Below are 12,922 nucleotides of genomic sequence, written 5' to 3' on the forward strand. Positions count from 1 at the left end.
AGGTATCTGGATGGGTAGAGGGTATTCTTAAACCACTGGTGAAGGATACATCCAGCTACATTCAGGACACAACTGACCTATTGAATAAACTAGCAGCAATAGGTCCTCTACCAGAAGGAACCATCCTGGCCACCATGGATGTGGAATCTTTGTACTCTAATATCCCACACCAAGATGGTTTACATGCCTGCAAATTCTTCATGGAAAACACAGGGACTGATGCTGATGCCGTGGTGAAACTTATAAAATTCATCCTCACCCACAATTACTTTGAATTTGACAACAGGATCTATCTACAGGAGACTGGCACAGCTATGGGAAGTAAAATGGCTCCACAGTATGCAAATCTTTTCATGGCCAAGCTTGAAAGCGATTTTTTGTCCTCATGCCCCATCAGGCCCCTGGCCTACTACCGCTTCATTGATGATATTTTAATCATCTGGACGGAGTCTGAGCAACAGCTAAAGACGTTCCACGAACAGTTTAATCAATTTCATCCCACCATCAATTTAACACTCAACTACTCCAGTACCGAGATTAATTTTTTGGACACCATCATTAAGCTAAAAAACAATGAAATAGAGACATCCCTGTATCAGAAGCCAATCGACCGTCCAACATACCTTAAATGGGACAGTTTCCATCCAAAACACATAAAGAACTCTATTATCTATAGCCAAGCCATCAGATACAATCGTATATGTTCCAACCCCATGGATAGAGACAAACACCTTGGTCGCCTCAAAAAAACCTTTTTGAATCAGGGTTACCATCCAAGAACAATTGAAAACCAAATTACAAGAGCCACCAGATTGTCAAGGAATCACCTGCTACATTACAAAGCTAAAGAAGAAAATAACCGAGTGCCTCTAGTAGTCACCTACAACCCAAATCTGGAGGTGCTAAGGGGAGCTGCACGGAAATTACAACCTTTACTACAAAAAGATGCCCGATTAAAATCCATTTTTCCAGACCCCCCACTGCTGTGTTTTAGGCAGCCCCCAAATTTAAGAAGCATCATTGTCAGAAGCTCCCTGTCCTCTCCAACAGCTGCAGGAACCTTTCCTTGCAACCAGAAAAAATGTAAAACCTGTCCATTTATAATGACCACGGACAAGATAAAGATCCCCAACTCACATCAGGACTACAAGATCCCAGGTACTTTCACCTGCATTACATCTAATGTGGTGTACTTAATTATTTGTACTAAATGTCCAACTGGGGGTCTGTATGTGGGGGAGACAGGGCAAAAGCTTAGAACAAGGATGAATGCTCATCGTCACACAATAAGAGAAAAAAGAATGGATCTACCTGTGGCAAAACATTTCTGTATCCCTGATCACAGCAGCATGGATATGAAATTACTGGTATTGAAAGGTAACTTCACATCTCAGAGAGAGAGACGAGTTTGGGAGTACAAATTTATGACGAACTTTGACACTCTCAGTGCTGGAATGAATGTGTCGCATGGATTTATGTCTTTTTACATCAATTAAGGAATTTCCTTTTAAAACCTTGCAGGGCAACACAGAACTAGACCCCAATCAGAGGACCATAAAACATCCAGACTCCTTATCTATGAACTGGTCCAATGTTTATATTTATGTTTCTCCCTCTCCCATATTGATAGTTCTGCTTCACGTCACTTGTCTTATCTATTGCATTTTTTCTAGGCTGTATTGTGCATAAATATGTGACTTCAGATTTTGTATTAGTCTAGCCTGATGAAGAGACCTGAGTAGTCTCGAAAGCTTGCAATGTATTACCATCTTTTCAGTTAGCCATTAAAAGGTATCAACTACTGAGGACTCTCAATCCTGAATATTTGTCTCATCATTAATGTTTCTAAAACCTCCTTTAATGCATAGGGTCTTTTATACTCGTATAATATGCGTGTAACTCCTAAAAGTTTTTTGGTGTTGAGCGGAAGCATTGTTGGTCCTCAGTATCTGGATTCTTGAGCTTTGGCTTTCTTCACATTTCTCTCATTTGTGTTTAGGCCGCAGAGTATGTGTGGGAGAGCAGCTGGCAAGAATGAATCTCTTCATCTTCTTTACATCTCTTCTGCAGCGTTTCGAATTCCGCATTCCAGATGATCAGCCGTTTCCCAGGCATGATCCTGTATTTACCTTCAGCTACAACCCTCATCCTTTTCAAGTCTGTTGTACGGAACGTTAATACTGAACGGACAGATACACCATACACAATATTAATTTGATGAAATAAACCTTTTAATTAACTCTGAACAATGTTTTTACAAATGGAATGACAGGCTTTGAATGTAAATCAAATCAATATTTGTTCAGATTACACCAATATTTTAATGACTGAAAATGTATCTCACCTGCCAAAAAATGTACTTGCAGATTAATGTCCCTTATAAATAAAACTTTATCAAAAAGTCAGTGTTGCCCTTAGCAATCAATCAGATAACAACATCTTTCATTTTTTAGTTTGTTTTTATACTTGGTAACACAAGCACATATTTATACATAATAGGAATATTCTGTAGAATTTTGTAGACTTCAATTTAAGGATTTCAGGCCCTCATACACATTTGATTTAAAGTGCATCAAACCAAATGTTTTTGATTGGATGTTTCGACCATTCAACATTTAGGCCTTGTTCAACCTTGCATTTTCAAAAATCTCATTCACTTTGCTGGTATTGTAAATCTCATGCACATTCTGCTTATTGGCTACGGAAATTCAATGGTGGATCGCTTTAGTTCAGTACTTATCATCTTTACACTGTGTAATAATTGGTAGAACCTGTGCAAAGACATAGTCATGGCCAAAAGTGTTGGCATCCCTGAAATTGTTTCAGAAAATTAAGTATTTCTTCAAGAAAATTATTGCAATTACACATGTTTATTTAATTTGTGTGTTTTGGAACAACACAAAAAAAACAGAAGAAAAGGCAATTTGGACATAGTTTCACACACAACCCAAAAATGGGCCAGACAAAATTGTTTGCACCTTTTCAAAATTGTGAGTTGTGTAAGCAAATTTGTTTGAAGCATGTTATGCTCACTCAAACTCACCTGTGGAAAGTAACAGTGTGGGCAATATGAAAATCACATCTGAAACCAAATAAAAAGGGGAGAAGTTTCTAAGTCTTTGAACTGCGTGTCTGTGTGTGCCCCACTAAGCATGGAGAACAGAAAGAGGAGAAGAGAATTGTCTGAGGACTGGAGAACAAAAATTGTTGAATAATATCAACAATATCAAGGTTACAAGTACATCTCCGGAGATCTTGATGTCCCTTTGTTCATGGTGCGCAACGTAATCAAAAAGTTTACAACCCATGGCACTATAGCTAATCTCCCTGGACATGGACAGCAGAGAAAAATTAATGAAAGGTTGCAATGCAGGATAATCCAGATGGTGGATAAGCAGCCCCAATCAAGTTCCAAAGAAATTCAAGCTGTTCTGTAGGCTCAGGGTGCATGAGTGTCAGTGCGGACTATCCGTCAACATTAAAATGAAATTATATGCTTCTGTAGGAGACCCATCAGACCCCACTGCTGACACAGAGACACTTAAAAGCTAGACTGCAGTTTGCCAATGTGTATGCAATTCAAAATCCTTCTGGGGAAGTGTCTTGTGGACAGATGAGATCAAGATAGATCTTTTTGGTAAAATGCATTATTCTATTGTTTACCGAAAATGGAAAGAGACCTTCAAAGAAAAGAACACAGTACCTACAGTGAAATATGGTGGACATTCAAAGATGTTTTGAGCTTGTTTTGCTGCCTCTGGCACTGGGTGCCTTGACTGTGTGCAAGACATTATGAAATCTGAAGATTACCAAAGGATTTTGGGTTGCATTTCAGTGCCCAGTCTTTCAGCAGGATAATGACCCCAAACATACTTCAAGAAGCACCCGGAAATGGATGGAAACAAAGTGCTGACAAGTCCTGAAGTGGCCAGCTATGAGTCCGGATCAAAATCCCATTGAAATCTGAAGTGAAATTTTAACATTGCTGTTGGGAGAAAGTCCCTTCAAATATGAGAGACTTGGAACAGTCTGCAAAAGAAGAATGATACAAAATTCCATTTGAGAGATGTAAGAAGCTTGTTGATGGTTATAGGAAGTGATTTGTTTATAGCTAATTGTTCCAAAGGGTGTGCAACTAAATATTAAGTTGAAAGTGCCAACAATGTTGTCCGTCCCATTTTTGGGGTTTTGTGTGAAATTATGTCAAATTTGGCTTTTTTCTCTGTTTTTTGTGTTGTTCCAATACACATAAAGGAAATAAACATGTGTATGACAAAACATGTGTAATTGCAATAATTTTCTGGGAGAAATACTTAATTTTATGGAACAATTTCAAGGGGGCCAACACTGTTGGTCATGACCGTAGAGCTCATTCATCAAAGTTTTTATGCCAGAAAGCTGCCATAAAGACTTTGAAAAGTTGCAAAAATATTGTGTAACTGTAGTTTCACTCAGCTCTGTTGAAATGGGCGTAGCTTTGGTTGGAGGGTGTGTGGTCATGCGCGTTCTTCAAATTCATTAAAAATCCTACCCTTTTGTTTTTTTGTTTGTACTTGACTGGAGTAGCATTTCTGGCACAGCGCACCAAGGCTCATGCCACTCAGAAGATATGCCAAATTCATTAAGTACTATCCAGCGGTCTTAATGAATCGGACCCATTGGCAGTAAGAAGTCACATGACATCGGTCTATAAGTCCAACCTAAGAGCCCCCCAGAGTATTAGTTAGGCCATATTCACCCCATGGTATTCCTTCTAGTGAAGCATAAGTAGGTAATAAATAATCTTGATAATACTGATGAACACTAGAATGTCTATGAGGCTCCTGGAAACAGGGGAGACACCCCTTTTCAAAATAATTAAAAAAAAACAAAAACAACATCTCAGAGTTGGCAAATCTAAACATGATCTGAAAATTGATGCTTCCCGGAGGTTCCTTGTTCATGATGCCTGAATGTTGTACTTCATTTAGGGCCACATTCACAAGATCAGTATTTGTAAGCCAAAACCCAGTGTGCGTGAAAAATGCATAAGTGGTGACGTGTTTCCACTATATTTTTCCTTTTATTGTTTCATTCCTGGTTTTGGCTTAAAAATACTGAACAAATACTGAACCTTAGGGTTGTAAAGGGATAAAACCAGGGAGATGGGCTGTGGTCGCCGAAAGAAATCTTGGTGTTTTCTATGCCACAATCAGTAATCTTCCTGATGCCTACCCCTGAAAGTTGTCAGTATGCATATATGAAAACCTCTGTGTAATAAAAGCATACAAAGGTGTGTAAATAAAGAGATTTGGGTGTAGGATGGCGATCATAGGATACTTACTCTTTTTTGCAGTTTACATGTGAAGAAATATCTATTCTAACATTCATAGGTAGTTGGAGCAGGTTATAGAAAGATGGAATCTTGGAACATTTGCGTTTCAGAGCAACATTTGTTCCAAGGTCCTCTCACTGATTTGCATCATTTATTGTTCTGTATTCTTTTATTAAGTAAAAAGACCTCATGGACCCCTTAGTATCCAAGGCCCTGGTTGTGCTTGCTGTATCTTAATTCCCTATAGTTAGACCCCTGCATCAAATTATGGCAAAAACACAATGTTAATATTAATTTTATTTAAAACATAAGTCATAAAACAAATCATAAAACAATATTCTAATTACATTGTAGATGATTATCAGTGCATAACGTCGTAATAATCCATTACCAAAAGAGATCTGTGGCTCTGAGTTTAGTAGCATTAGAGTTTTTTGTCTTCATCCAGGTCTGTTAAGCAGCAGTTGCAGAGGATTTGTGTGTATTTTGTCATCCAAGCTGAAAAGGTTATTAAAATTAGGGACACATTTAATCAGTTGATCACCTGAGTATATAATTTTACAATCAAAGTGGTTTTGGAAACTTTTTAGAATAAGCTGTTGTGTGTATACATGATGGGAAACACTTTCTGAACATAATATGACATTTAACCTCCAATTTTCACAGTTTTTTCTTTTTGCAGGCTGTAATTTTCAGTTCTCTCTGAGCTAGTGGATAGAGACTAGCTGCTATGATGTCTCCTATGAACACTTCAAAACTGCAGTAGCTGTTAATTTGTTAATGTATGTGTACACACAGTTAAAACCAGATGTTCACATACAATCCATTTTTTTGCTCAATCTCTGACAAGAAATCAGAATAAACCTTTCCAATTTTAGGCCAAGTAGGATTAGCATAATTATTAATATTTGCCAAATGCCAGAATAATAAGAGAGAAAATGTTTTAAGGCACTTTTATTACTTACTGCAGAGTTATAGGTTTACATACACTAAGATTACTATGCCTTTAACCCCGTAACGACCGCCGATACGCCTTTTAACGGCGGTAGTTAAGGGTACTAAAACCACAGCGCCGTTAATTCACGGCGCTGTGATTTAAGTGAATAGCGCCCCCCAGTGTCGGATTTTCTCAGGGGTCTCGGCTGCCAGGGGTAGCCGAGACCCCAGAGAACATGAATTGGTCGGTTTTTACCGACCCCCGCTTTTGCGATCGCCGTTATTAACCCTATAACGGCGACCGCAAAAAAAAAAGCCACGATTTTACATTTAATTTCTCTCTCCTCTGATGTGATTGCACATCAGAGGAGAGAGAAATAGGGTCCCCGATCCCCCCCGGTACCTCTCCGTGGCCCTCCGTCCCCTCCCGGTGGTCCCACATCCCGCCGGCATCCTCCGATGGGCGCCGCCATCTTGAAAATGGCGGGCGCATGTGCAGTGCGCCCGCCTGGAATCTGCCGGCTCCGGCTGGTAGATTCCATTCATTATTTTGATCACTATGATAAACGATCATAGTGATCAAAATAAAAAAAATAGTACATAACCCCCCCGTTTATCACTCGCTTATATAGGTCAATATAATGAAATAAAGAAAATATTTTTTTTTCAGTTTTCCATTAGGGTTAGGGTTAGGGTTAGGGCTAGGGTTAGGGTAGGGTTAGGGCTAGGGTTAGGGCTAGGGTTAGGGTTAGGGTTGGGCTAGGATTAGGGTTGGGCTAGGGTTGAGCTAGGGTTAGGGTTGGGCTAGGGTTAGGGTTAGGGTTGGGCTAGGGTTAGGGCTAGGGTTAGGTTTAGGCTAGGTTTAGGGTTAGGGTTGGGCTAGGATTAGGGTTGTGCTAGGGCTAGGGTTGGGCTAGGGTTAGGGCTCGGGTCACGGCTAGGGTTAGAATTAGGGTTAGGGCTAACTAGGATTAGGGTTAGAATTAGGATTAGGGATTAGGGTTGGGATTAGGGTTAGGGTTGGGATTAGGGTTAGGGGTGTGTTGGGGTTAGGGTTGGAGCAAGAATTGAGGGGTTTCCACTATTTACCAACTTTGGAGGTCTAAAAATTGGGGTCTAAAAAATCACTTTTGTGGAAATAAAAAAGACTTTTTATTTTCACGGCTCTGCGTTTATAAACTTTTGTGAAGCGCTTGGGGGTTCAAAGTGGTCACCACACATCTAGATAAGTTCCTTAGGGGGTCTAATTTCCAAAATAGGGTCACTTGTGGGGGGTTTCCACTGTTTAGGCCCATCAGGGGCTCTGCAAGCGCAACATGATGCCTGCAGACCATTCCATCAAAGTCTGCATTCCAAAATGGCACTCCTTCCCTTCCGGGCTCTCACATGCGCCCAAACAGTGGTTCCCCCCCACATATGGGGTATCGGCGTACTCAGGACAAATCGCATAACAACTGTGCGGTATGATTTCTCCTGTTACTGTTGTAAAAATAAAAATTTGGGGTCGAAAATATCATTTTTCTGGAAAAAAAATGGATTTTTTATTTTCACGGCTCTACGTCATAAACTTCTGTGAAGCACTTGAAGGTTCAAAGTGCTCACCACACATCTAGATAAGTTCCTTAATGGGTCTAGTTTCCAAAATGGGGTCACTTGTTGGGGGTTTCCACTGTTTAGGCCCATCAGGGGCTCTGCAAGCGCAACATGATGCCCGCAGACCATTCCATCAAAGTCTGCATACCAAAATAGCACTCCTTCCCTTCCGAGCTCTCCCATGCACCCAAACAGTGGTTCCCCCCCACATATGGGGTATCGGCGTACTCAGGACAAATCGCATAACAACTGTGCGGGTATGATTTCTCCTGTTACCCTTGTAAAAAATAAAAATTTGGGGGCGAAAAGATCATTTTTGTGGAAAAAAATAGATTTCTTATTTTCACGGCTCTACGTTATAAACTTCTGTGAAGCCCTTGGGGGTTCAAAGTGCTCACCACACATCTAGATAAGTTCCTTAATGGGTCTAGTTTCCAAAATGGGGTCACTTGTTGAAGGTTTCCACTGTTTAGGCACATTAATGGCTCTCCGAACGCAACATGGCATCCGATCTCAATTCCAGCCAATTCTGCGTTGAAAAAGTCAAACAGCGCTCCATCCCTTGCGAGCTCTGCCGTGTGCTGAAAAAGTAGTTTACCCCCACATATAGGGTATCGGCGTATTCAGGAGAAATTGTACAACAAATTTTGTGGTTGATTTTCTCTTTTAACACTTGTGAAAATATAAAAAATTGGTTCTGAAGAAAATTTTTTGCAAAAAAAAGTTAAATGTTAATTTTTTCCTTCCACATTGCGTTAGTTCCTGTGAAGCACTTAAAGGGTTAATAAACTTCTTGAATGTGGTTTTGAGCACCTTGAGGGGTCTAGTGTTTAGAATGGTGCCACTTTTGTGTATTTTCTGTCATGTACACCCCTCAAAATGACTTTAAATATGATGTGGTCCCTAAAAAAAATGGTTTTGTAAATTTTGTTGTAAAAATGAGAAATCGCTGGTCAAATTTTAACCCTTATAACTTCCTAACAAAAAAAAATTTTGCTTCCAAAATTGTGCTGATGTAAAGTAGACATGTGGGAAATGTTATTTATTAAGAAATTTGTGTGACACATCTCTCTGATTTAAGGGCATAAAAATGTAAAGTTTTAAAATTGCAAAATTTTCAAAATTTTCGCCATATTTCCATTTTTTTCATAAATAAACACAAGACTTATCGAAGAAATTTTACCACTAACATGAAGTACAATATGTCACAAAAAAACATTCTTAGAATCAGCGGGATCCATTAAAGCGTTCCAGAGTTATAACCTCATAAAGGGACAGTGGTCAGAATTGTAAAAATTGGCCTGGTCATTAAGCTGCAAACTGGCTCTGTCGCTAAGGGGTTAAGCAATTCTGGACTGCCTTTTGATGATGTCAGGTGTTTGGAAACATCTGATGTTTTTTTTGGCAACATCTGAGTTAATTAGAGACACACCTGTGGATGTATTTTAATGCACACCTGAAACACACTGCTTCTTTTTGTAGTATCATGGGAAAGTCTAAAGAAATCAGCGAAGAAATCATGAAGATAATTGTGGACTTGCACAAGTCTGGCTCATCCTTGGGTACAATTTCAAGATACCTGAAGGTGCCTCGTTCATCTGTACAAACAATTAAGCGCAAGTATAAACAAGATGGGAATGTCTGTCATACCGGTCAGGAAGGAGACAGGTTCTGTGTCCCAGAGATAAACGTGCTTTGTTCCGACATGTACATATCAACTCAAGAACAAAGCAAAAGACCTTGTGAAGATGATGGCGGAAGCTGGTGAGATTGTGTCAATATCCAGAGTAAAATGAGTTCTCTATCAACATGGACTGAAAGGCCACTATGCCAGGAAGAATCCATTACTCCAAAAGAAACATAAAAAAATACAGATTAATGTTTGCAAATGCCCACAGGAACATAGACCATAATTTTTGGAGACATGTCCTGTGGTCTGATGAAACTGAAATTGAACTTTTTGGGCATAATGACCATCGATACATTTGGAGGAATAAGGAATAATCTTGGAAGCCTCATCCCAAATGTGAAACACAGGGGGGTGGCGGCATCATATTGTGTGGTTGTTTTGCTGCAGCAGGGACTGGTGCACTTTTTAAAATAGAAGAGAAAAGAAGATTATGTGGCAATTCTGAAGCAACATCTCAAGACATCAGCCAGGAAGTTAAAGCTTGGGTTGAAATGGGTCTTCCAAATGTACAATGACCCGAAGCATACTGACAAAATGGTAACAAAGTGGCTTAAGAATAACAAAGTCAGTGTGTTGGAGTGGCCATCACAAAGCCCTGATCTCAATCCTACTGAAAATTTATGGGCAAATCTGAAAAGGCATTTGCCTGCAAGGCGACCAACAAACTTGGATCAGTTACACCAGTTTTGTCAGGAGGAATGGGCCCAAATTCTGACCAACTTTTGTGAAAAGCTTGTGGAAGGATATCCTAAAAGTTTAACCCAAGCAATTCAGTTTAAGGGCAATGGTACTAAATAGTGATGAGCGAGTATACTCGTTGCTCAGGTTTTTCCGAGCATGCTCGGGTGTCCTCCGAGTATTTTGCTCGGAGATTTAGTTTTCGTCATCTAATCTGCATGATTTGCGACTTGTAGACAGGCTGAATACATGTGGGAATTCCCTAACAAACAGGCATTCCACACATGTATTCAAGCTGTCTAGCAGGCACAAATCATGCAGATGAGATGACAAAAACTAAATCTCTGAGCTCGCCAAAATACTCGGAGGACACCCGAGCATGCTCGGAAAAACCCGAGCAACGAGTATACTCGCTCATCACTAGTATTAAATATTAATGAAAAGTAAGTAAACTTTTGACTTTGCAGTAAGTAATAAAAATGCCTTAAAACATTCTCTCTCTCATTATTTTGGCATTTGGCAAATATTAATAATCATGGTAATCCTAACTTTCCCTAAAACGGGAAAGATTTATTCTGATTTCATGTCAGATATTGAGAAAAGCATGCAGATGTGTCTTTTTATATAGTGTATGGAAACTTCTGGTTTCAACTGTGTGTGTGTATATATATATATATATATATATATATATATATATGTGTGTGTGTTCTGGTGTTGAATTATATAATCCTGTCTACCTGTATTCACCAGTAGATGAAGTATAATGAAGATGAAATTATAGAAAACATGATTGATTAACTCAAAATTGAATAAATCTTTAGCCCGTTCCTAGATTCCCTTCTAGACGTGGATACAGTCTGCATAAATGTTATTTACTTGCTATTTCTTTGTAGCTACTTTGGCTGACTTACTGCATACAATTAAACTATTCATCTTTAAAGCTCCTACAAGACAAGGTCTGTGTGAAGCAACCATGCAAAATGTAATTAATAAACCTATTAACTTTACAGTAGCACAATAACAACATTTTTTGCGCATGATGATGAACAACAGCGTAACAAACATCTGATAGCCAAGTTCCTCCAAAAGCAATGAAAGAGACACATCCATTTTAATTATATCCACCCAACTTTGTCAGGACATGCCCTATGATATAGCTGGGTGAAACGCACGTTGGGGTGCCAGTGCTATGGTACCACCAGATATTCAAATTCCATATACCATGTAAGTCTGATTAATTATATCAATTTTCTACTAGGAATTAGACGTTTAGACATTTGCAGATTACCGTATATTGAAATGCTTATTATACCTATTTGTTTTTCAATAGCTCTTGATTGAGTTACGTTGCAAATGGAAAAAAATGTAAATGTGTAATATGTCATAAGTATGATTCATTTTAATTTGTGAGGCATTTATTGCACTTTCATTTGGTTTGTTTTAGGGATAAACAACAGAGTTCCAGCTTCAGCTCAGCTCAGGTGCATCCACATTTTATATCCCTTTTTATGGCAAGTTGTGTCATAAATTTAGTGTGTCTGACAATCTAGTACGTGCTCTACACTTCTTGTAAAAAAAGGATGACACCTTTTAATGCTAAGATGATATCATTAAATTATATGATAGCTTTTAATTCTAACAGCTTTCAGACCACTCCCCACCAAACTTTACCCTATTTCTTGCTCTGTAACTGTACGTATGATATGTGCTTTATATAAGAGGGTTTAGTTAGTAAGAGTGTTTAAGTTAATTTGTCAAAATAATGGTTTGTTGCAAAGATCAAAGAAAATTGCAATGACTCACAATCACTGTCTAAACTATTTGTACTAGTGTGTTGTATTAGATTCAGTTTCAGCCTGCTTTCCATGCCTCTTTCTTGTAAGAGTCGACAATGAGAAACCTATCACAAGCAGGAGACATGGAGTCTGCCTAGTAAAGCTGCATCACCAAAGATACACTAAAGGCCCCTTTACATTTAGCGATGCACCAGCGATCCCGACAACGATACGACCCGGTCAGGATCGCCGGTGCATCGGTAAATGGTCGCTAGTGAGCTGCCACACAGGCAGATCTCACAGCGATGTAGCGACACAGCAGCGGTCGTTACTTACCTTTCAGACTTTCAGACGCGGCGATCCTGACGTCCTCCCACCTGCGTCCACGTGCCGCTTGTCGGCGCCAGCAGGAAGCCCAGCAGGAAGTGCCCGACGAGAAATGGAGCTGCACGATCTCGCGCGATCAGCGACAGACAGCGGGGGAGCCAGTCGGAGGTAAGGATCACACATAGCGATATCGTTAGCGATATTGCTGCTGCGTCACAAAATCGGTGACGCTTTAGCGATATCGCTAGCGATATCGCTATGTGTAAAGGCCCCTTAAGGCTCTGTAGTGTGAATCAGAGGAAGGCAGTCCCTAATCAGTCACTGCTGCCCACAGATAGTACTCTAATGTGAGGGCAATGTGATGAGGTACCATCCTCAATGCATAGCCAGTGGCCTTTTGGGAAATGTAGACTGCATCAGGAGTACCATTATCAGAGGAAGGAATCACAATGGCAAATAACTCATAAATGGCACATCAAATAAAAGAAATATAAGAAAACACACATACAAGAGCTACATTATTCTTTAAAAATAGCCTATGCTGCACTACATAATAAAATAACTAAGTTCTCTGGATTATATAGAGTTTAAGGGGTAATGCTTCTCTCT

General features: G+C 39.6%; 2 protein-coding genes across 3 annotated transcripts in view; one reads left to right on the plus strand and one right to left on the minus strand.

Annotated features, from left to right (window-relative positions):
- Nucleotides 1–2,405, plus strand: part of LOC141053169 (cytochrome P450 2D15-like) — a 130,636-nt gene extending 128,231 nt beyond the window's left edge. The window contains exon 9 of one of the 2 annotated variants that reach the window (XM_073550532.1): nt 2,071–2,405. In XM_073550532.1, coding sequence (XP_073406633.1) covers nt 2,071–2,096 — 26 coding nt within the window. In that variant the 3' untranslated portion in view covers nt 2,097–2,405. Of the gene's footprint in view, nt 1–1,999 lie in introns of both variants that reach the window. The other variant, XM_073550531.1, reaches the window with a different exon arrangement.
- Nucleotides 2,406–5,593: 3,188 nt separating this feature from the next.
- LOC141053170 (Y+L amino acid transporter 2-like) overlaps nt 5,594–12,922 on the minus strand; it is a 55,047-nt gene continuing 47,718 nt past the window's right edge. The window contains exon 10 of the mRNA XM_073550533.1: nt 5,594–5,812. Within this exon, the coding sequence (XP_073406634.1) occupies nt 5,739–5,812 (74 nt within the window). The 3' untranslated portion in view covers nt 5,594–5,738. The remainder of the gene's footprint in view (nt 5,813–12,922) is intronic.

This window comes from Dendrobates tinctorius, unplaced genomic scaffold, assembly GCF_039654945.1.
Source record: "Dendrobates tinctorius isolate UK_male_01 unplaced genomic scaffold, ASM3965494v1 ptg000165l, whole genome shotgun sequence".
NCBI lineage: Eukaryota > Metazoa > Chordata > Amphibia > Anura > Dendrobatidae > Dendrobates > Dendrobates tinctorius.